At 45.4% G+C, this 22,772-nt stretch overlaps 1 protein-coding gene across 1 annotated transcript in view; it reads right to left on the reverse strand.

Annotated features, from left to right (window-relative positions):
* GYS1 (glycogen synthase 1) overlaps positions 1-17,354 on the reverse strand; it is a 125,456-nt gene extending 108,102 nt beyond the window's left edge. Inside the window, exons 1-2 of the mRNA XM_069200857.1 lie at positions 16,528-17,354; positions 2,049-2,230 (exon numbers count right to left, since the gene is read on the reverse strand). Coding sequence (XP_069056958.1) covers positions 2,049-2,230; positions 16,528-16,645 — 300 coding nt within the window. The 5' untranslated portion in view covers positions 16,646-17,354. The remainder of the gene's footprint in view (positions 1-2,048; positions 2,231-16,527) is intronic.
* Positions 17,355-22,772: the final 5,418 nt, after the last annotated feature.

Below are 22,772 nucleotides of genomic sequence, written 5' to 3' on the forward strand. Positions count from 1 at the left end.
TTAACAAATAGCTTGCAGTGTGCCAACCTTGCAAAGATAAAATGCTGAATTGTCCTTCAGATCCACCAGCCATCAACAGTTTCTAACTTATTTAGACACCTTTCCAACTTCTAACAAAAAGAGTGAAAGGTAAACACATTAGTGCTGGAGGCTAAGTGATGTTCAATGGCAATGGGGAACCCTAGCATCATCACTCCCTAGTGCAGAGGTCTTCAATCTGGGGGTCGCGACCCCCAGGGGGGCCGTGGTGTCCTGGAAAGGGGGTTACACATTCCCCCAGCCGATTGTTAAAATGCCTCAGGTGAACTTTGATTTATTGAGTCTCCTGTGCTGTGAAAGCTGCACAGACAGCTAAGGAGGCCTTCATACCAGGGTGCCTGCTTCCTGACTGAAATGCAAATGTGCTCTGCGAGCTGATCTGCAATTGTAAAGGGCAGTCTGGGACTGTAAAGGATGCTTGGGAGCTGATTGAATCACAAAGGTTTGTGATGACAAACGTATTCTTTTTTTAGGGGTAGTGCAAAGAGTTAAGAAGTGTGTATGCTTTTAATTGTAGTTACACAGCACTTACTTCACCTGGAGGTGTTGAAAAGACAGTTATTTTAAAAAAAAGGTATTGCATATACTCTGGTATTACTTAAATCTACTATCTTACATATTCACAGTGCTTTCTGTCACAGGCTGGGACCTCGTGGCACTAAAAATACACGTCACTATTCTCAACTGCACCAACCAGAATTTAATTGTGTCGCTCTCCGGTTACACACAGACCTCTGCAGTGCATTAACTACTAGAGGTTTCATAATGCACTACAGTGCATTTCCCACTAAGTTACAACTTTCTTTTATTTCTTTTTCATTTAAGCTGGCTGTTAATCTATATGTAGCTACCTGACGGTGAAAGACTTAAAAACAACTTAGAATATTTGGGGGTTTATTTATGAGAGGCTTGCACCTCCGGGGCATCACTTTTTTTGATGCTCCAGCAGCAGAAGCCTCTCAATCATACGTTTGAGGTGACGCAAAGCCACCCTGCGTGGCTTTGCATGGCCTCATAGATATGGAGTAAGTCAAAGCAGCACAAGCTGCTGCGTTGCCTTACTTTGCGTCAAGGAGGCGTTCCATGGGTGTTGTGGTCGGTGTTCCCGCGCAACACTCATAGATTTTGACGCTGCCCCAGATTTACAAAATCACGTAAACTGGAGCAGTGCCAAAACCTTACGCCTCCCCAGAGCAGGCATAATGAGGAGAAATGTTTTCATTTCTCCTTGTTTTTCCTCTTTCCATGTGTGTTGCTATCTGCTAAACATATAAAAAGAGGTACAATGCCTCTCTGGATTGTCTTTGTGCAATAAGGTGCCTCTTCCTGCACAAGAACAATCCTGCCTACGTTGGCGCTAGGCAGCAATTTGTGCGCCAGCGCAGGGGGAAAGGACAAAAATGCACTGTATTTCATAAATACAGTCCATTCCTGCCCTTTTGTATTGATGTAGGGCAGTGTAGCAAGAAGACTTGTGGCACTGTCCTACGCCAAATCCTCACAAATGAGGACCTTTGTTTTTAGCTACACCTTGGACCATGCACCCACACTCAGTGACCTTTGGTTTGCTAAACACTGTTTAACATTAATATTATTTCCTCACAGTAAAAATGATTTGCTGTGGGAGATTGGACCATGCATTATTGTCGATGATGAGGAGTACCAGGTTCTAGAAATTTTTGTCAGGAGGGGCTCCTTGCACCTAACAATTTTTGAGAGGGGGTCCCAGCATCAAAAGGTTTGAAGACCTATGCTCTAGTGCCATGCATCAAGGCTGTTTCTAGCACCCTGCCTAAAGTAGGATCCGAGGAACTAGGACTAGGGTGCTTAAAGAGGACCCCTATCATCTTGAATGTGGGTACGGTGGGTTGTCGGAATTCTTTATGTTGCTTTAGTGGGTCTCTTGATTAGGGCGGAATGGTCCCTGTTACTTTCTATGCTAATGCCTCTCTAGAGTTCCAGAGAGGACATCTGCCGTCATGCATGGACATCCCAGCAGGTCAACCTACCTTGCATCCCTTGGAATTCATGGACTCGACTGTGCGCTTGATGGCTGGGTCCGGAGGGTCAATCAGCTCCACCTGAGTGCGAACATTGTGCTCAAAGTAGGGGCCGATCAGGAAGTAGTTCTCCCCCCATTCGTCCGAGGTGATCTTTGCCTTCGTCTGGATCACTGTATAGATACCTCCAACTGTGGAATGAAAAAACCAGGGGGTGAGCAGGGAGCAAGCAGGAATGGGGACACCTCAGTGCACAAACTAACTGTCAACTTCACGACTAAACAGAACTCCTTGGGAGATTAGTTGACCTTTCTGACTCCAGGAAAATATACAAAACAAGGGAAGGCTAGGCTATATGAAATACAGGTTGAAAATGGTGCATTTCTATACAATTACATATATGAAACATAGAATGGGAGAAATAGCAAACTAAACATTTCAAATGTTTATAAAATTGTTTTCGAAACTTGTATTAAACACTTCTAGCACAGGCTCTGACTTATTATGATGTGAAGCTTTACAGGCCCAAGTGGCAACACAGTAAATCCTACAGGGAGTTCCAAAAGTGCAGACATTGGTTCCACTGTGGCATTTAGTCCTTGGCTGGTATCCTGATAAATGTTTCCTAGAGTGAATACAGAATTTAGAAATCTTGCACAGTAGCAGGAGGGAGAAATGGCAACTGAGGTTAAAAAACATATTAAGGATAGGAAAACACATCAACCATAATGAATCATGCACAGTTGCACAAATATTCACACTTAGCTCAAAGAGGACAAAATATATGACAAACTCCTTTCTGAGAAAACACCCACGCCGGCATCAACAGGAGAAGGGTCTACGAATGCAAATACTAAAGGGTGTCAACTTCTACGTTCCCTCACGCCAACTACGCTCTGCCAACCTCGCCCTCGCCATCGTCCCCCGAATCCAGCGCAAGACCTCTGGCGGCAGATCCTTCTCCTGCCTCGCCGCCAAGACCTGGAACTCACTCCCGACCTCGCTACGCCAGACCCAGGACCTCCTCACCTTCAGGAGACTCCTCAAGACATGGCTCTTCGAACGATAGCAGCCACCCCCCCCCCCCCCCCCCAGCGCCTCGAAACCCTGACGGGTACATAGCGCGCTTTATAAATTTAATGATTGATTGATTGTCTCTCTGGCAGCATTTGTTCCATTCTGGGGGGCTTTATCTGGAGTCTCACCTGCGTATCTAGACACATATTTTTGTAGCAATTAGGACCACTGCCTTCCACATTCACACCCTCGAGAAAGGTGAGAGCGGTCAATCTTCGGATGGCACACATTGCTGCCAGATTTGCTCTTTTCCACCTAGTTAATGGAAATACCTCCTTATAAAGGAACTCCTCAGAAGGGGTGTCCCAAAAAAATAAATAAATAAATAAATCAGTAGAGCCAGATCCATGCCAGATTTTCTTAATAATCACTTAATATGTAAATTAGTTACATTTAGATATACCGCATATAAATTTATACTATTTAAATATCCCGAAAATCAGGCTTGGAGAGAGCAGATTAAACCTCAATCCTAGGAGTACCCAGCTTCCCACCCTGTTGTTCATAAATCTTCAGTCAGATTGGTATGTGGGGCAATAGATTCTATCTCTTCACCTCTGATCTCAGTCATCAACTTTGGGTGCCAGTACATGTGGGAGTTATCCCCAATGCAGCAAGTGATGTGTTCAAGGAAATATATGAAACCCCACTCAATACCTGACTAGGAGTTAAGATCTATGTGTCTCTCCATGCAGCTGGGCCCAGTGCCCCTGATATCCAAGAGTTCAATGTCAATTTTTAGACCTTTGGTTCACGGGCATCCAAATAAATGTATATGTATGTGGTATTTGTGTAGCACAAATTTCACTGAAAGATAATGGAAAGCTGTACGCGGTCAAAGGCAGAGATGCAGTCACAGAGTAATTAGAGGGTAGCTGAGTTCTGAGAAGGGAAGTGGATTGTTACTAAGCCGTGGAGTATTGTTCATTAAAGAAGTACACCTTCAGCTCCTTCCCATATCAGCGTAAGATTAGGGCAGTCCTGATGGATGTAGGGATCTAGTTGCAGGCCATGGATGCACAGATGGAGAAGAACTGTTGCCTTGTTTTTGTTTTGGTGCTTCATTTCCTATCAAATGGTGTCCTGGCTGCAGGTGTTCCAAGAACCTTAGGAGATGGTCAGCTTGTCATCCAGATGGGGCTGGTAGTGATGGCTTTGAAGATGATGCGGCCAACTCTGAAAGTGAAAGGCTCGTTTTCAAGACGAGGAGGTTGACCCTTTATCTTCCGAGTTTCAGAAAATGTTAAACATTCATTTTGTTGTGTTAATGACTTGAGTGAAGACATCTAGTTATTCAATCAGTTCCAATTGTTTTTTGTTTTAATTTCATTTTTAAAGCATTTCCGGGCGTGCTATGGAGCTCTTGTATTAACTTTAAAAGCATAGATAAAGGAAGCATAGTGTGCATGCGACAGTGTTTTAAATTAACTCAAAAGATAAATGACACAAGAGAAGTGTGGGACAGGACTGTAAAGGGGGACGATGCCACATGAAAAACAGAAAGACAGTAGAGTTACAGCCAGGAAAATTTTGAAAAAACGAAAAAGTGGGAAGAGAGCACAGTTGTTTCCTATATAACAGGAAGAGAAGGATGGGGGCGCAATATTACATTATCACTGCAAACCTTTTATTGCTAGCATGCCGCCTTAGCACTTTCTAAATCTGAGTGCTCTTTTGGTCTGAATTTCTCTTTTTGTTGTGCATTTTTGTTGGTTAGTAGAGATTTTTTATGTGTACAGTTTATTGATTTGTGGAGGTTAACCTAAAAACCTCTGTGGTGTATTATGTGTATGGACAGGCATGAAGATGGACTTTGCTTCTTTTCGCTTGCGCACAGCCCAGTCTGTGCAGATTCCTGTAAACAGTGTGGCTGACCAAGGAAATTACTACAATAAGGAGCGAATGAGCATGGTCTGTTCATACTAACTTCTACTGCATGGCTCTGGTAAATCTAAAACTCCCAGACAAGAAATCTGCTCTGAGGAGGTGAACTGGGGCTGGTGAAGGAGTTGGACATTGAAGAAAATGTACTAAACGCCATGTTCTTTTCTGCTTGCCTTTGCGGTGACGGGGCTGGCGACCACTGCTGAGAGGTGAGCACGCGCTCTTCTCATGCTCTCCGTCTGAATTTCTCTTCCGATGCCCTTTCAAGGAGACTCCGTGCTTCAGTCCTGACACTATCTTAAAGTGGCGGTCTAGCTGACTGAGGACCCTACCGTACAAACGAATGGGAGGGGCGGAAGGGGACCCACCGTTCAGCAGGCTCTCCTAGCCACATAAAGGGCCGGTCATGGTTTGAGAATGAATATTTCATTATTGTCCCATTAGAAGACATAAACCACCTTTATAAAACGCAAAGCTCATGTACATAAACCACCTCGTTTATAAAACGCAAAGCTCATGTACATTTATTTTAGTGTGTGAGTGGGGTGAAGGTCAGGCATAAAATGCCATTTGTATGCATGGATTTCAAAGGCATTGTCCCAAATGGGGTATAATTGTACAAACAGTATTTCATTCGGAGTCTCGCTGTTGCTAAGCGAGTAGATACTTTTATTTAAAGTTAGTCCACTTTTGAATAAAACGACATTGACGTTTCAACTAATTCAATTTTGTATAAATACAACAAAGTGTCAAGAGAAATTTAAGCTAAAATACTAGTCTGCAAAAAGATGCATGCCCGAGTCCTTTTTGTTTTCCATATCACAGGAGCAACAGAATTCAAATGGAAGTGGAGTGGCCAGGTCCCCGTTGTTAATAGGATGCCATGTTTCCTGTCCTGGTCTTTCGCTCCTGGCGTTCTGGGAATTGTAGACTCATTTGTTTTCTTAACAACAAATTTTATTAGGTTTAATATACATACATGGCTTGGTAGCCCAGAAGCAGTGCTTTAAATGGAAAAATAGAAGTGCAAGTACTCTGTAGCAGAGTACCTGCTTGTTTCTGAGAAGTGCTGGTACTCGCCAATTAAAAGTATTACGTTTTTCTTGAGAAGTGCAGATACTCTCCCTCTCAAAATAAAAAAGTGCCAGTACTCACTACCGGACAGTACCGGCCCATTCAACGCACTGATTATAACGTAAAAACACAGACTCGGGGTTGAGCCCACTGTTAGAAGCGTAAGGGGGAGCATAATTTTAGCCCTGATGTCTTCCAAGAAGAAGGATTTCGAGTTGAGGTGTGCAGCGGCAGGTGCTGTGGTTTGACCGAAGTAAGCGTTCAGCAGCAGCCTTTATGCTTCTAGCTTCTGGGCCAGAAGGACAATCAAGTGATCAGCCTCGGATCTCGAGAATGTGAATAATGGAACATATCTAAAAAATGTTTTTAAAAAACAAGCAACCCGCACAGAACAGCCCCCCACAGAACTCCCACCAGTGACTGAGACGTCCGCAAATAATTAGTAGGGATCCCACACCTATCCTTCAAACCACTTCCATGGAGGGAATTGTAGACTTATTTTGCTTCAAATTGACTAATGCACCTGAGCCCAGATTACTGAGGTGGCCCTTGAAGCAACTGACATACAAGGTCCCTTCTCGATACGTATTGAACAGGCAAAAAATACATGGAGTGAACCATAATTTGCATTTTGTGTTTTTATGTTATGTTGCCACATTTAAATTTTACTGGGAGTACTACCTGATTTGGAGGAAGCAGAACTCTTTTGTGACTCTTTACTGTCCTTCAACCCAGTTTTATCTCACTTTGGCAGATTGTTTCTCCTCATTTAGAGATGATTTAAGGCATGGGCAAGGAGGCAAATTGGCAAAGTCCCCACCTCCCCAAGGCCTCAAGCGACAGCAAATTTTCACTCTATTTGATCTCGGTTTATTTCTACATCTCAACCTTTCTTCCTCTTCACTGAATACCTTTACATCTTACTCTGTCTTTCTCTACTTAGTGTCATCTGAAGGATTTTTTACCACGGGGCAAGTCGAATTGCAAATGTTTTTATGTGTCCACGTTTCTGAAAGTTTAACCATAATTCAGTATTGTTTGCCACCATTCGGGCTTAAAGTAGCAGAAAATGAGTAATAAAACTGATGGTTGTTCCAAACACAGGCCCCCAAAATATGTCTTGCTTGGGAACCCCATAATCCTTAAGATGACCCTGTCTTCAACCGCTTTGCTACAAATGCCTCCTTTCCAATTCCATCATAGGCTAAAGGCTGTCAGTCAAGTGAATCACCCGTAGTCAATCCCCCGCACTATCCTGTGGTACTTTGGTATATGGTGGAAAGTTTAAGGGCGTTTCTTGCATCGTCTTTGCTGGTTGGGCAATGTAGACCCTTTGCCCAAGCAATCCATCCCTTTATCTTCCCTTTCCTTTCTTCCTTACCCAATTTTGCCTCACCTCTTCTCTTAATTCTAATCTCTATTTTCCTCCATAAGATCACATTTTAACCGCTTCCTCTCATTGGTTCGCCAGTGGCACCCACTCAAGCGAGTTGTGCCTTTTCCGCTTCTGTTTAGAGCCTAAACCAACATTGTGAGTCTGTGGCTGCTTTTGGGTTGCATCATCTCTGCTTACGTGTGCATCTCATAGAACCACTTTTCAGTGGACCCCATTGACCCACATACCATGTGTATTGTTATTCGTGAGTTGCACTGTTTCTGCTCACAGTAGGTATTCCAGTCCCAGATACAAGTGGCAGAATCTAAAGAACTGGATACATTCATGGTTTTCTTTGGGAACAATTTTTAAAGGTCTAGCTTTCAGACAATTTAGTAGGGAAATGTGCTTTCAATTAACTATTGTTTAACTGTTTAGAGAGGTGTCCCTTCTAACCCTATTAAGATTAGTACCACGTTTCCATAGGAATTTTTTTTTTGTATTGCTAATAACTTTGGTGCCGTCTGACAAATAGTCACAAAACTTTCCAAAAAATTTCTTCTCCATCTCAGCTCCTTAATGGAAAGTTTCAGGGTGAAGCGGGGGCTGAGAAAAATGGGGGTGGGGGGCTAAAACACGTTATGCCAATGCAGTTTCCCATAAAATTAGACACAGATACAGTCAAAATGGCTGAACAGAACTACAACAAATTTGGCAGAATGTTAGATCCAGAACGTGTGCTTTTTGTGATTTGGTGCAAATCTGTTCAGCAGTTTTTGTGAAATTGAGGTTTAAAATGTATGTATATATAGGGTAGAGACGTGGAGGATCAGTGGATCCAAGAGATCAAAAGATGTGATCTACTTGGCTGCCACCAAACCAACAAATATGTGGCAGCAGACATTTTGGGACTCAGTCCCCGGTCCTGTAAAAAGAATAAAAAAAGCATATGGGAGCAGGGTTAAGGATAACCTGTCTCCCCAGGCCTGGTGGGGGTGTCCCAGAAGGACTCTCCTGGGGTCATTGTGGAGCCCAAAAAAAAAATCTGGTTTCTACTCTTAAAATATAGCTCTGTGGGGTGGGCTAGGGCCAGGGGGTCAGCACAAGCATTTTAATTTGGAGAGAGGGCTTGCGGCCTCCCTTGCCAGAGCCATTTTAAGGCCAAAGGGACCCCATCCCATGGGGCTGATTTCCTTTTTAGGTGAGGGGATGTGCAGGTCCCCTCAATAAGCTATAACATGGTCACTGGGACCCCAAGCCAGGGGTCAGAGCATTTTTTTATTTTTTAAATCGGGGGCCTTGTCATCCTGTCCACCTGTCTCCGTTTCTACTTCTCTTGCCACCCGCCCCTTTTTCTTCTTCCCCTCAACCCGCCCCATCCCAGTTTCTTCTTCTTCTTCTTCTTCCACCTGGCACATCCCTATTTCTTCTACCCTCTATCCACCATTGCATCCATGCTCATCTCGTCAACAACCTGCCTTGTCCCAGTTTCTTCTCCTCAACCCAACCGACAGAAGGAAAAAAGTGCTATGCACAGCCATTGCTGGCTGCTTCATTCTGCTGTTTTTTACTGTCCTCCTTTCCACCCCACCAGCCCCTCCTCTAAACACTCCCACCTGATTGCCAATAATAACTGGCCCATAGGGAAGACTTATTGGCTTTGTTATTGCTTGTTTTTAATATTACGGAGGGTTGCAAGAATCATAGCACCCCCAAGCAACATTTAAATTATTAAAAAAAAAAAAAAAAAACACAGGGCACACTGGTCTTTGGCAAGCAGCCAGGCGCTAGTGCTCCAGGACCCAGGGCAGGTGGTCTTGGATTCCCTGGGTGATGTCACCTCAGCCAACAGGGAGTCTAGCAGGCATTGGCCCCTACCGCTAGTCACAGGCAGAAGACTTGCAGAGATTCCTCTCCTTACAAAGCCTGCCGGCCTGCTTGACAAATGACAATTTTTCGGGGCTCAAACTCCCCTTCATATAGCCTAGATCCAGACACCAACTGTGACTTAGATTCTGAGCCTTTGACGTTTAAGTTGGTGGTCTGCTTCTTTTTAAGTGCCCATTCCTCTGCCCCTTCTTCCTCTTGAAAGCAGTCTGTCACAGCAGGAGTGACTTTAAAGCTGACACCTCCACAACACAGTCCATGGGAGTGACTAAAGTTCTCACCTAGATGTCAGCCACAGAGATATGTGTATCAAAAGGTTAGTTCAGGGCCCCAGCCCTACTGATTATCTGCCCCATCACCTTCTTGAGATGTGCCCAGGCCCCTTCCCTGTGACCCCTCAATGAATCAAAGAGCACTCTTTGAAGTGTACAGGGGAAGCCCGGCCCTATTTAGTGTGTGTCCCACCCAGCTTACGGGAAGGCAGCAGTACACAAATCTGTGTTTGTGTGTTGGTGGCTGTTTCTCTACCTCCTCTCCATGTTTCACTTGCAGGCTAGGTCACCCAAAATTTAACCCAGGGCCCTCCATGTTTTTTACCATTCACAGACACACATACACCCAGGGCAACCTACACACATTTCACAGCACTGTATCCTTCATGTACTGTACCACTCATAGGTGCACATGCATCCAGCACATACACTTAACATGCATGCGCTTCACAGCACTGTATCCTTCATGTATGGTATCACTCATAGGCACACATGCATTCACCATGCATGCACTGGACAGCACTACATCCTCCATGTACTGTACCACTGATAGGCACACCCCAACCAGCACATGCACTTCACCTTGCACGCACTGCTCAGTACTGCATTATTTCTGTATTGTTCCCTTCCTAGGCACACCAATCCTGCGCTGCGCAGCACTTCACAACAAACCGAGTAGGCCAAGGGTGAGCTAAGCACACAGCAGGTGAACAGTTTGAAAAGTATTCACTCCTAGTGATCACTACATTGTATGCTGCCACCACCGTGCTAGTGCTGCTTAACTCCTGGTGAAGGCTGTAGCTTTCCTCCACTATGAGGATAGCTCTTTAAGTGCCCTCCCATCCCGGTTAAACAAGACCTCAGTTCATGAGTCCGGCCTATGTCATGGTGCAAACACATGATCCGTGTTAGCCTATGACAACAAAAATCAACATTAATGAACCAGGCATCAGAACAGTTGGGCACTCAGGGCAGGAGTGCACGTCCATTACCATGCAGAGGACTTTTTCTGTCCCAACAACAATGATATGGGATAAGGCAGACATAGTTTAGGAAACTTTATACATAGATGTTTTGTGTGATCAGGATAACCAATGATTTTCATGAACCCTAGAACTCAAAAGGCTTCCAAAGAATACCTGAATTATTCCTCAAAGATTTGTGATGTCCATAGAGACTCATGTTATCTATGTTATGGCGACTTACTGTTTAAGCGATAGAACTGTGTTTAGGAATCATACCATGGACCAAGAAGGTGCCAAACCTGTGTGTTCTTTTAGCGTATCATATTTTAACTGACCTATTTTTAGCTATAAAAACAAAGATTTTTTCTTTTCAGGGTAAAATTGGCAACAGCACATTGAAGTTATTGCATATTACTTAATGTGTCAAGAGTTATCAGAGTTCCTAACCCTAGATCATTTCCTAGATTAAGCCTTAAGAGCTTGCTACCTCTGGAGAGTCAAGGGCCATAGGAGAAGTAATGTTGCCCGCAGCTCTACAACACCGGCCTACCCTCAAGACACACCAAATAGATTAAAGTATCACAGAGCCTAGACCACTACGAAAATTTGCAAAGCCCGGGGTTTGATCCCATTTCTAATGTTGGGTGATATTTATTTTTTAGTTATTGGTGTTTGATAAATTAGGGTTTTAAACCCACAAAGCTTTTCCTGAGAAAAATAAAAGGCTACAAGGGGAAGATTTTTGATGCAAGTCCTGTTTAGCCCTTTGATTCACTGATGAGAAAGAAAGTATTGGAAGTCCACAAGATTCTTGAAGGCTTCCAAAGCCTATGATAGTTTCGTGCCTTAAGGCTACACAACTGTTTTGGGTCAATCATCAATCCTCCAGAGATGCTAGTTCCCTCAGGTTTACGCTGGAGATCGTCCCTCTACTGCTCCATTTTTCTGATACGTAGCTAAAGAACTATTCTTTTGTATATAAATTTTACCTCCGACTTTGTTTATGATGTACAATTACTGTGTCATCTAACATATAAGTTCTATACACATACCTCTTCCTTGAGTAAGACTTGACTGCTTGAACCAAACCGTCTGAGACAGGAGTACTGCTGGAGCATTCACCAAATCAACTCAGTGCCTTGCATCTTGGCATACAAGTGTTAACTAGCAGTAGCTGTCAAGGATTCTTCCCCGTAACCTAATACAAGCCCCAGGGCCCAGAGAAATGCCTCGCAAATATAAATAAAGATGACCCTATGATGGGTAACAGAAAGTTCTTTACCTCTTGTCCATCTTGAGTGTCTTTGATGAATGCATGAGCAGACCGCCCTACTCTCCATGGCACTCTTAATAAAGAGAAATTTGCTCTCTAACAAACTAAAACCCATCTGGCCTTTAAAAACACAATTTTAAAGACCAACACTCCAGTTTCCTTTCATCCTGTCCACCTGTCTCCGTTTCTACTTCTCTTGCCACCCGCCCCTATTTCTTCTTCCCCCTCCACCCGCCCATCCCATTTTCTTCTTCTTCTTCCACCAAGCACATCCCTATTTCTTCTACCCTCCATCCACCATTGCATCCCATCCAACTCCCATTGTAAAATGAAATGAAAAGAAAGATGCAGCTACCTTAAAACTAGGCAATGGGATTACACCACATTAATAGGTATATGTAGTAACTGCATCCCACAACTCACTGCAGTGATAGTTAAGTGTTCAGTAAATTCAAGTAAGCAACATGCGATGAAGAAGTAGGATAGCAAGTCAGAACAAGGATAACATGATATTGTCACAAAGGACCATCTTTATTCAGGAGGGTTCTCAAGTATATAGCTATTAAACTCCAACTTCACTGTCTTCAATGATTTTAGTGCTGTTATGCTTTGGTGCACCAGAATCGAAAATGCTAAGTATGAACTACACATCTCAGAATGCAGCAGATACAGGAAGAACCAGGGCTGCTCCACACCTTCTCTATGTTTTGAGTACCTAGAAATAAATGTTGTCTTCTCTGATAATTAGAAGACACCCACAAGGACAGAGTTGTTCCCTTGTCTTCAAGACACTTTGTTACTCCATGGGGATTTCCAAAGTGAAACCCAAATGCCAGCGCATCCCCTCCAGCAGCAGCCAGTGAGCTTATCCATCCACTCTTTTCGCCCTTCCCCATCTCATAGAAGCTCACAACCACTTGCCAGGGCATGTCAACGCCCCCACACCCAGTCATTTATGTGAAATGTCACCAGTGCTAACATTTCTCACAACCTACAACACGTACAAATTTGATGCCACTCTACACCTCATAAAGGGCACGTGGTGCTTTGGGAGATGCAACCACACACACCACGCTAGTGGCACCCATTGGAGCAGCCTAGCACTAGAATCAGCAAAAAGACCAGTGTCGCTGTCTCACAGCCTCTCAAGATTTTGGCCCCAATCAAAATCTCTATTTTTCCACTTTTGTGTGCCATGCACTAACTGAGAAACCTAAATATATCTGAGAAGTGGCAGCCTGCTATGCAAATCACAGTAAAACAAAACATGAGATAAGTCTTATCAAATGTGTAACATGGTGCCATATCAAAGAGAGCCCCCCTCTGGTCAGAAAGATTCCTTCCACACCACTATAATCAGCCTTCACTGCTGGTCAGCAATGGAGCGAGGATAAAATGCATGTTTACATTTTATTCTAAAATGGAGCATGTCTGGACTGCAGACCAAGGAGAAAGGCGGCATGGAAGCTGTTACACACACAATGTTAGTTCCTGTATCATTTTATATACTGGATATCTTTGTGGATGTCCATCTTCTGGTGCCATTAAATATATGTTGCATGATCCTAAATTATATTGTTTGCTGTGTTGGTCAGATGCACTCTGTGTCGGCAGCAGAAAAGAAATAGAATCAGTTAGCCTCTGTAATCCTTCCTAAGAAAGCACGGGGCCAGCCAGAAGCGGAGGGCTCCGACTCCGGAGAATAGGGGCTCATGACTCGGGTGTGATGGCATGCTGTTTACCCAAGAGACTGTGTTTGCTGCTGTGGTCACTTACTGCTCGCTAGGCGACCAGTACGCTTTGTGTAGCCTCTGTGCAGCGTACTCTTGGACAGAGTGACTGTAACCCGGTAAGAGTGCAGGGCACTGCAGCTCGGCTACCGAAGAAGCCACGTAGCTGTGCACCAAGGTCATCCACGCAGCTGCTTTGTAAACCCCCTCGGTTTCGAGCTGGCTCTGAAGTCCTGTTTGTAGACACAGTTGGGTGGTCATTGTCGCTCCACCCCGTTCCTTATCTTCCTAAGGACTTCCCGGAGGCAGCGGCCTATAGTGTAAAAGAGAGATTGTAATGCAGGGATGGGGCAAAGTCGGACATGTGTCTAACTGCTCCTTGTATTTGACTGATTCTGTCCCAGTCCTAGAAGCTTTCAGATATAGCAGCTTTTGGGACAAGCTCCCAATCCTACATTGCGCCAAGTTTGCATCAGCCTATAGATTCTGTTTTCTAACCATAAAGAACTTTAGACAAAGTGATCAAGCAGGAAAGTAATCCAATGCGTTTTCCTAGCTTCTAAAAATGAAAAAACGAAAAAATAAAAAACTGAAAACCTACCTTCCTACTGCACTATGGAGCCCACATGCTACATGACTGCCTTTGGTGGCAGATTTTGTTTATTCCCTAGATAGGAAATGCCTAAACAACTGTTCTGTTACATTCAATTAATGCCCAGTCCCGTTGCAAGACTTTCAGTGCTGCAGAAAATCTTCCTAGAAGCCCTGCCACATACAGAAATTGTTAATATTACATTTTGACTTCTCCGTCAGTGCAGTGATTGGATGCTGGACACAACTGTTTCCCCATCTAAAGCCAGTATGACACAGCGCTCAGGGTGCATTTCCACTGCGCCCTCCTTAACCCAAGTCTGGTGGAGCACAGCAGCACCCCTGGAAATGCTCACCATGACATTGAGGCAGTGCAGGAAGGTATTTTACTCTTTGGTTCTAGAGCACGTGACCTTCTGGTGGCATGGGGGCACGAGCACGCACGGATCAGTACTTTGGTTTCTTATTTAGGACCATCAATCCAATGTGTGACATGTCCATTAAGAGATTGCTGATATTAGCAGTGAATGGATCCTGGAGCTAGTTGAGAAGTGAAGCAATGCAGTGATGTGTGGTACAAGTAAACCAAACACAAAATACCTTACTGTAGCACATTACACTCCACTGGCCATTCTCAATCTCTTTAACAGCCGATCGCAGGAAACGGTTTTATCTCCCTCTTGTGCAGGACAGCAGCCACACTTGTCAGGAAGCAATCCTATTTTCCTTCAAGGGAGAACACCCTCGGGTACTGAATAGATTTAATTAACAAAAGGAGGTAGATTCCATATTTTTAACAATAATTCAGAAAAGCATTATGCCTCATCAGCAAGTTTCCTAAAGTTTTGAATTGCTACCAAACCTAGGCCACTTATTGTGACTAAACTGATCCCCCGCCCCATGAAACTAAAATATATGTATTTTTTGTATCTAAACGGCCAAAGTGACAAGGTGTGAGCCTTCTGAAGAAAGTATAAAGGGTGTTCCATTTCTGTGTTTTAATTAACAGGGTTTTAATGTTAATTGAACTGTTTAACTATGCCAATAAAGATAAGCTGGAAACAAAACGGAAAGCAGAGGCAATAGTGGTGAGGTAACCTTTATAGCTCATTGTTAGCCTTAACAGGAAGTGACAGTAGTCAAGGCCTCATTGGATTCAGAAGGTTTTTTTTCAGTGAACAAGGCCATTCTACACACAGAGTAAATTAGAGAGGCAGCAAAAATGTCTAGGGGTCTGGAAGGCACAATATTGCTTCAAGAAGTACTATCAGATAACATAATAATGCCAGACGGAGGTGCATATAAAAAGGCACCGCCAATAGGCATGATCATACTGGACACCAGAGGATATCACTCCCTTTCAGAAGGCCCTGAAGGCACATTTCTTTGGGTGCAGTTTTGTCCGCTGTCTTCCAGCACACAGTTGCCTGTCGTGATCGTTAGCATTCTTTAAAAACTAAGGAGAAGAGGAGCATGAGGCAGGATAGGTGGTGAGGGCAATACTGGACATAAAGGTACTCTAAAAGGCACTTTTAGAAGCCAGTATCACACTAGGCACAAATCTAAACTAGAGCCACCATCAGTGGCTACAACCATAATGCACGCAAGACCACACCAAAAGGCCCGATCACTGGACTAGGCCCTTTTGGACCCAAGTTCATACCAAAAAGCATTATGAGCGGACACGATCATACCAAGAGGGCCCTTTACTTGTCAGGATCATGTAGGATACACTACCATACCAAGAGACAGTCAGTGAACACAAACATACTGACAGATCAAAAGAAGGGAACTATCAGAGCGCAGGACCACACTGGAAACAAGTCACTACATACAGCCATAGGTATTGTAGGCAAGAGATAATAGTAAAAGGCGCTGGAAGTAACCAAGCACAGTTCTGAACAGAAGCTTCCTTTAGAAGTGTAATGTGCACAGTAGTAGACGTGCTCACCCAGCCTTATATCACATGTTGTCAGTGGTGGCAGTTATGGAAATGAGGCTACCCCAAGTGGTATAGGATTAAAATAGGCATAAGGCCATGACCCACCTCTTCTGCACCACGTCTACCATCCTCACAGGTCCATCTGACTATAGGCAGTCTGCACAGTGCTTGAAAACACCCAGAAGGGCATTGTCAACATAGAATTTGCTTAGTGCAACCTAGCTAAACTGGAATAATATTTGAAATCCGAGAATACCACGGGTTCCAATTTCATATAGAGTAGGCCTCTGTAACAGAGGTCTATACCTACAGTTCCAAAAGTCCACTGGAATGATAGTTTAAGGTTTTGACCCAAAAGTTAATATTTTAACAGATCATGAGGAAACCGAGGGATGAGCAATTTGAGGCACGGACTTACCTTTATTGGCCACTTCCCAGGCCACCTCAAAAAGCACCGAGTTCTCCAGGTCCAGCTCATCGTCCCAGTCATCGAGGCCAGTAAGAGAGGTCACCGATAGACTCCGGGCCAGTGGCATATTGACGGGGGAGCTCGAGTACCACTTTCCTTCTGCACTGGGAACGCTACAAAGTAACTGGGACCAATTACAGCCTCCAGCCGATGAGAGGGGCAGGTGGTTAAGGCTGAAGAGCAGGCAACCAAGGAGAAGAGAAGGAAACCAAACAGAAGGGAGGGCTAGTAGCCACGGGAGGATAGCGTATAGCAAGACAATTACAGCTGGAGGCAGGCAGAGCAGAATGTGGAGTGGTAGTGCAAAATGGAGAAATAACCGCTCTGTGCACAGGAGAGTTGGGAGGAAGGGAGCGAACAGACAGGAGAGGCTGCCGAGGATGGACGTTTGGTAGCAGGCTGCCAGGCGCCGAAATTGGCAGGTAGCGGTTATATTTCAGGCACTACAATATGCAGCCGCGCTAACACGGGGAGATGCCATAGACGGGTTCACAGAAAGAGACGGGCAGTTTAGCAGGGGGAGGGAAGCAGGCAGAGCTGAGCAGCAAAGGACGGGAGGAACAGGCAGAGCTATGCGTCCCAGCAGCCTTGAGAGCAGCCTGGCTCTCTGGCTGAACCTCCTACTGCCACTGCCCTTGGACTGTCCCCAGCCCGGCACTCCTCCCCCTGCTTGCGGCAGCTGACTGGCTCTGTCAGAGAGATCCCCTCGCTATGAGCGCACAGCAGGACTGGAGCGAGCTCCGCTGCTACAAGGAAACCAGCGCAGACGGGCTTCTGTGCCGCAGCGCCCCCTCGTGGTTGTCTGTCAAAGTGACCATCTTGGAAGGGTAACCAGCAACACTAACTTCAACATGATTCAAGCAGATTGGGGGAGGTTATTTAATTTAGTATAATAAAACCCAAACTAAAAGGACAAAACAAATACACATACCTTAAATTATACATCTGTTCAATATTTTTAAAATTGCACGGGTGTCACACTATGCACCAAGTGTAGTTTGTGTTATGAGCTAAAATATATATTTTTCAGTTTATTAGTTAATTTTGTTTTGTATTCGGCTTTAATTTGCTCCACGTTATCAGGAACACACGGCTTTCAACCTTTAAGGTAGATTCTCCCGCTTTGATCGGGTGCTTGACCTGCCAGCCCCTTTGATTTCATGCATCATCCCACATAGGCGGAGTCAAATGAGGATTTCCTATGAAAACTCCGCCCCTTCAGTTGCTGCTCAAGCTCCCCATTGGCTGCGTGCTCGTTACACACTTCAGTCGTGCGGGAGGTACTAAGAAATGGGTTAAGAAATAACGTTTTCTGGCACCGTTACAAGCCCCAGAATGCAAGCAGGCTGAGGTGGTTTTAGACACGGCAAACCGTCTGATTGGTTTTGGTCTCCGCCGCTCTTGGAAACGGAGAATCTGGTTGGCGTAAAATATGACCGATCTGGCCCCCCTATGATAGACTGAAATATGACTGGCTGGCGGATTAGTGTTTCGATTGCTTTGCTTGACTGTCAATCGTGGTGGTCGAAGGTGTGATACTCCTACGGATGTTTCATTGGTTGTCGCCTAATCATTCGAACTGCTCGTGCCGTACGTGCGGAGAGGCATCTGTTACGCAATGTCGAGAATCACGTAGGGCATTTTCCACCGACAGTGCGCAGATGCGACTTTTGTTGCCCATAACTCTCTCCCTCATTCCTTAGACTTTGAAAAGGATGAGTGCCATGGCTGTGCGCGTAACCAGTTGTCTGTCTGACGACTGGGTGCACGCTCGACCCTGGCGTCCGTGTCCATAATATATAGGATGACCACCTGGAATGAAGGACAAAGGGTCTACATTCAGGACAAAAGTTCAAAACAAAAGGTCAGTTTTACAGACACATCGGAAGAGGTCAAGCAATTAAATGATAATGAAAGTTTGAAAAAAACAGCTGACACAAGTAAAAGTCAAACTAGTTTTATGTTCTTTCACCTGTATGACACATAGCAGTAGTGAGCAAACGTTCATGTGTAAGTGGAACTATTTAAAGATTTAAAACTATCAAACATGCACACTAATTATAATTTGACAGCCAATATAAGGGACAGTTGTTACACAATACTTCCCCTTTATCAAGAATGATAGTACTTGAAGCAGTGCTCTATTGTTAAACGTGGACTTCCACCTCATAGTAGTATTAATACTACGAGAGGCAGCTAGGGAGTGAAATTTTGAGGAAGTGTTCACATACAGTTTGAGGGAAACAGTGCATATATGTGTTTGCATTTCATTGTGATAGTTTCTTACAAAATTAGTATTGGGTTTCACCCAACCTCCCCTCATTGCTGTTTGCGCTACTTTTGGATCCATCAGCCTAGACTCAGTTTCAGCTGGTAGCTTCAAGGTCTTGTATAAGCAATAGCAAAGCCAGCAGGTTTGACACTTGCAAATTCTGACAAAACAACACACAAGCCCGCAGCAGTTCAAAATAATTAAAATAGGATTGCTTTGTGTAAGCAGTGCATGAGATAAAGAATTTTGGGGGTCATTCTGACCCCGGCGGGCGGCGGGAGCCGCCCGCCTGGAGGGAACCGCCAGAATACCGCTGCGCGGTCAAAAGACCGCCGCGGGTATTCTGGGTTTCCCACTGGGCTGGCGGGCGACCGCCAACAGGTCGCCCGCCAGCCCAGTGGGAAACACCCCTCCATGAGGATGCTGGCTCCGAATGGAGCCGGCGGAGTGGAGGATGTGCGACGGGTGCAGTGGCACCCGTCGCGAATTTCAGTGTCTGCTAAGCAGACACTGAAATTCAGGGTGGGGCCCTCTTACGGGGGCACCTGCAGTGCCCATGCCATTGGCATGGGCACTGCAGGGGCCCCACGACACCCCATACCGCCATCCTGTTCCTGGCGGCCGAAGCCGCCAGGAACAGGATGGCGGTATGGGGGTCAGAATCCCCATGGCGGCGCAGCAAGCTGCGCCGCCATGGAGGATTCTACAGGGCAGCGGAAAACTGGAGGGAGACCGCCGGTTTTCCCTTTCTGGCCGCGGCTGAACCGCCGCGGTCAGAATACCCTGTGGAGCACTGCCAGCCTGTTGCCGGTGCTCCCGCCGACCCCGGCCCCGGCGGTCGGAATCAGGCCCTAAATGTGTAACAATAGGGTATACATTTGAGGAGTGAAATAGTTCCTTGTGCATTCCAAAGGAAGCAGTTGGATATACCCAGTCAATGCAAAAATTGGCAAAGCCAGTAAGTCTCGCCTGTGCAAGAGGTAATGGCTTTGCCAACATGTTTTAGCCATGTTGTACACCAGGGAGGCTGCTGTTCAGCATGGCTAAAAGTTAGTGGTGTAGAGGAGAATGGTGTGGAGTGACGTAGGGTGGAATGGCTAAGAGTGGAATAGAGTTTCATGTACTGGAGGGGCATAGAGTGGAACTGCATAGAGTGACGTACAGAGAAGTGGCATAGATTAGTGTGGACTGGTGTAAAGTGCATTGGCATAAAGTGTTGCAGAGTATAGTGGTGTAGAGTGCAGTGGCATAGAATTCAGCAGCGTACAGTGAAGCAGCATACAATGGAGCGGCATAGATTTGAGTGATGGATTGTAGAGTAGAGTGCAGTGGTGCTGAGTGGAGTGGTGCAGAATGACATAGAGTCCAGTGGTGTAGAGCGTAGTAGTGCAGATTTGAGTGGCATAGAAAGCAGTGATGTAGAGTGGTGTAGAATGATGCAAGTAGAGTGTAGTGCTGTAGAGTGCTTTGGCTTAGTGTGGAGTGCTGCAGAGTGCAGTGGCGTAGAGTGGAGTGATGAAGAGTAGAGTGGCTTAGACGGCAGTAGCGTAGAGTGCACTGGCATAGAATGCAGCAGTGCAGAGTTGAATGATGTATAGCTTAGTGGTGTAGAGTGCAGTGTTGCTGAGCAGAGTGTTGTAGAATGCAGTGGTATAGAGTGGCATACATAGCATTGAAGTAGAGTGCAGTAGCGTTGAATACAGTGGTGCGGAGTAGAGTGCAGAGACGAGTGCAGTGACTTAAAGTAGAGTGATGTAGAGTAGAGTGGCATACCCTGGAGTTGAGTGGAGTGGACTGGTGTAGAGCGTGTTTCGTAGAGTATTGCAGCATAGAAGTCAGTGGCATACAATTCAGCTTTGTGGAAACCAGTGGCGTAGATTAGAGTGGTGCAAAGTAGAGTTCAGTGGTGCAGAATAGAGTGCAGTGGCATAGAATACAGTGGTGTAGAGGGCAGTGGGGCAGAGTAGAATAGAGTGGCATAGAGTGCAGTGGAGTAGAGTGGTGCACAGTACAGTGGCGTAGAGTGGAGTGGCATAGGGAGCAGTGGCGTAGAGTGGAGAGCTGCACAGTGAAGTGGCATAGCGTACAGTAGTGCAGAGTAGAGTGGCAGAGAATGCAGTGTTTCAGAGTAGAGTGTCATAGAGTGCAGTGGTGTAGAGTGGCATACAGTAGAGTAGCATAGTGAGTAATGGTGTAGATTACAGTGGTGCAGAGTAGAGAGCACTGGTGTAGAGTGCACTGGCATTGAATACAATGGTTCATGGTAGAGTGGCATGGAGTGGAGTGGCATAGATTGAGTGGCACAGACTGAAGTAGAGTGGCATTGTTTCAGAATAGAGGTGAGAGTGGTGCAAGGTAGAGTGAAGTGGCATAAAGTAAAGTGATGCAGAGCAGAGTGCAGTGGCATAGAGTAGAGTGGCATAGAGTAATGGCGAAAAGTGTAGAGTGCAGTGGTGCAGAATAGATTTAAGTGGCATACAGTAGATTGGCATAGAGTAGAGTGGTACATATTAGAGTACATTGGTGTAGAGTGTTTCGGCATAAAGTGCAGTAGTGTAGAGTGGAGTGACCTTGACTGGAGTGGTGTAGAATCCAGTGGTGAAGAGTGCAGTGGTGTGGAGCAGAGTGGCGTAGAGTAGAGTGGTGCAGAGGAGAGTAGAGAGGTGTAGAGTGAAAGGACGAGGGGTGCAGTGGCATAGAGATGAGTAGAGTGCAGTGACGTGGAGAAAAGTGGAGTGGTTCAGAGTAGAGTGCAGTGGCATGGACTGGTGCAGAGTAGAGTGGAGTAGGGTAGAGTGGAGTATGCATGGTGTGGTAGCACACTGCCATTACAAACAGCATATTTTCAACCTTAGCATCCAGCAAGATTGTCACATAAATCTTCTCACTTTGAAGTCAGAGAAACAAAAGTAACCACCAAACTCCCCCGGAAGACAGAGCCAGATATTTGACCTTTGTTTTTGAATGCACAGCAAATATGACAAGATAAGCACAAGGTTTAAAGGCCTGTTTACAGAAAGGAACACTCATGGAATAATACAGTGAGACTTAGTGTGAAAAGGATTTGCTCATATTAGTCATAATTTATAGAGTGCAACTACTCACCCGTAAGGGTCTCAAGGCGCTGAGGAGGTTGGTCCTCTGTGCTTCAGTTGAAGAGCCAGGTCTTAAAGTCCTTCCAGAATTGAGGCAACAATGGTGACTGTCTGAGGTGAAGAGGCAAAGTGTTCCAGCTCTTTGCTGCGAGGTAGGTGAAGGATCTTCCTCCAGACGAGGTCTTCCGTTTGCGGGGAACAGTGGATAGTTTCTGTTGAATGAAGCGGAGAGGTCTGGCAGGGGAGTAGGAGGTGATGCAGTGGTTGAGGTAGGTGGGTCCTAGGTCGTGGAGAGCCTTGTATGCGTGGGCAAGGAGTTTGAGGTTGATCCTTATCTCGACGGGAAGCCAGTGGAGGCCTCTGAGGTGTCTGGTGAGGTGTTTGCGGTGGGGACATCCAGGAAGAGTCTGCAGAGGCGTTTTGGATGTGCTGTGGTTTCTTCAGGTTCTTCTGGATGGTGCAGACGTAGAGGGGGTTGCCATAGTTGAGTCTGCTGGTGACTAGGGCGTGGATTAAGGTTTTGCAGCAGTCATTTGGGATCCATTTGAAGATCTTCCAGAAAAGTCAGTGCGTGGAAAGAGGAGGATGTGAGAGAGTTGTATTGGCGGGTCATGGTGAGCGATGAATCCTGGACAAAGCTGAGGTTGCATGCATTATTTGCTGGGGTGGGGGGTGATGAGGGTAGCAGGCCACCAGGAGTCATCCCATGCTGATGCGGAGGGTCACAGAATGAGGATCTTAGTCTTATCAGAGTTGAGCTTGAGACAGCTCTCCTTCATGCAGGCAGTGACGGCCTCCATTCCATTGTGGAAATTCTTCTTGGTAGT

This window comes from Pleurodeles waltl, chromosome 7 (assembly GCF_031143425.1).
Source record: "Pleurodeles waltl isolate 20211129_DDA chromosome 7, aPleWal1.hap1.20221129, whole genome shotgun sequence".
In the NCBI taxonomy this organism is placed as follows: domain Eukaryota; kingdom Metazoa; phylum Chordata; class Amphibia; order Caudata; family Salamandridae; genus Pleurodeles; species Pleurodeles waltl.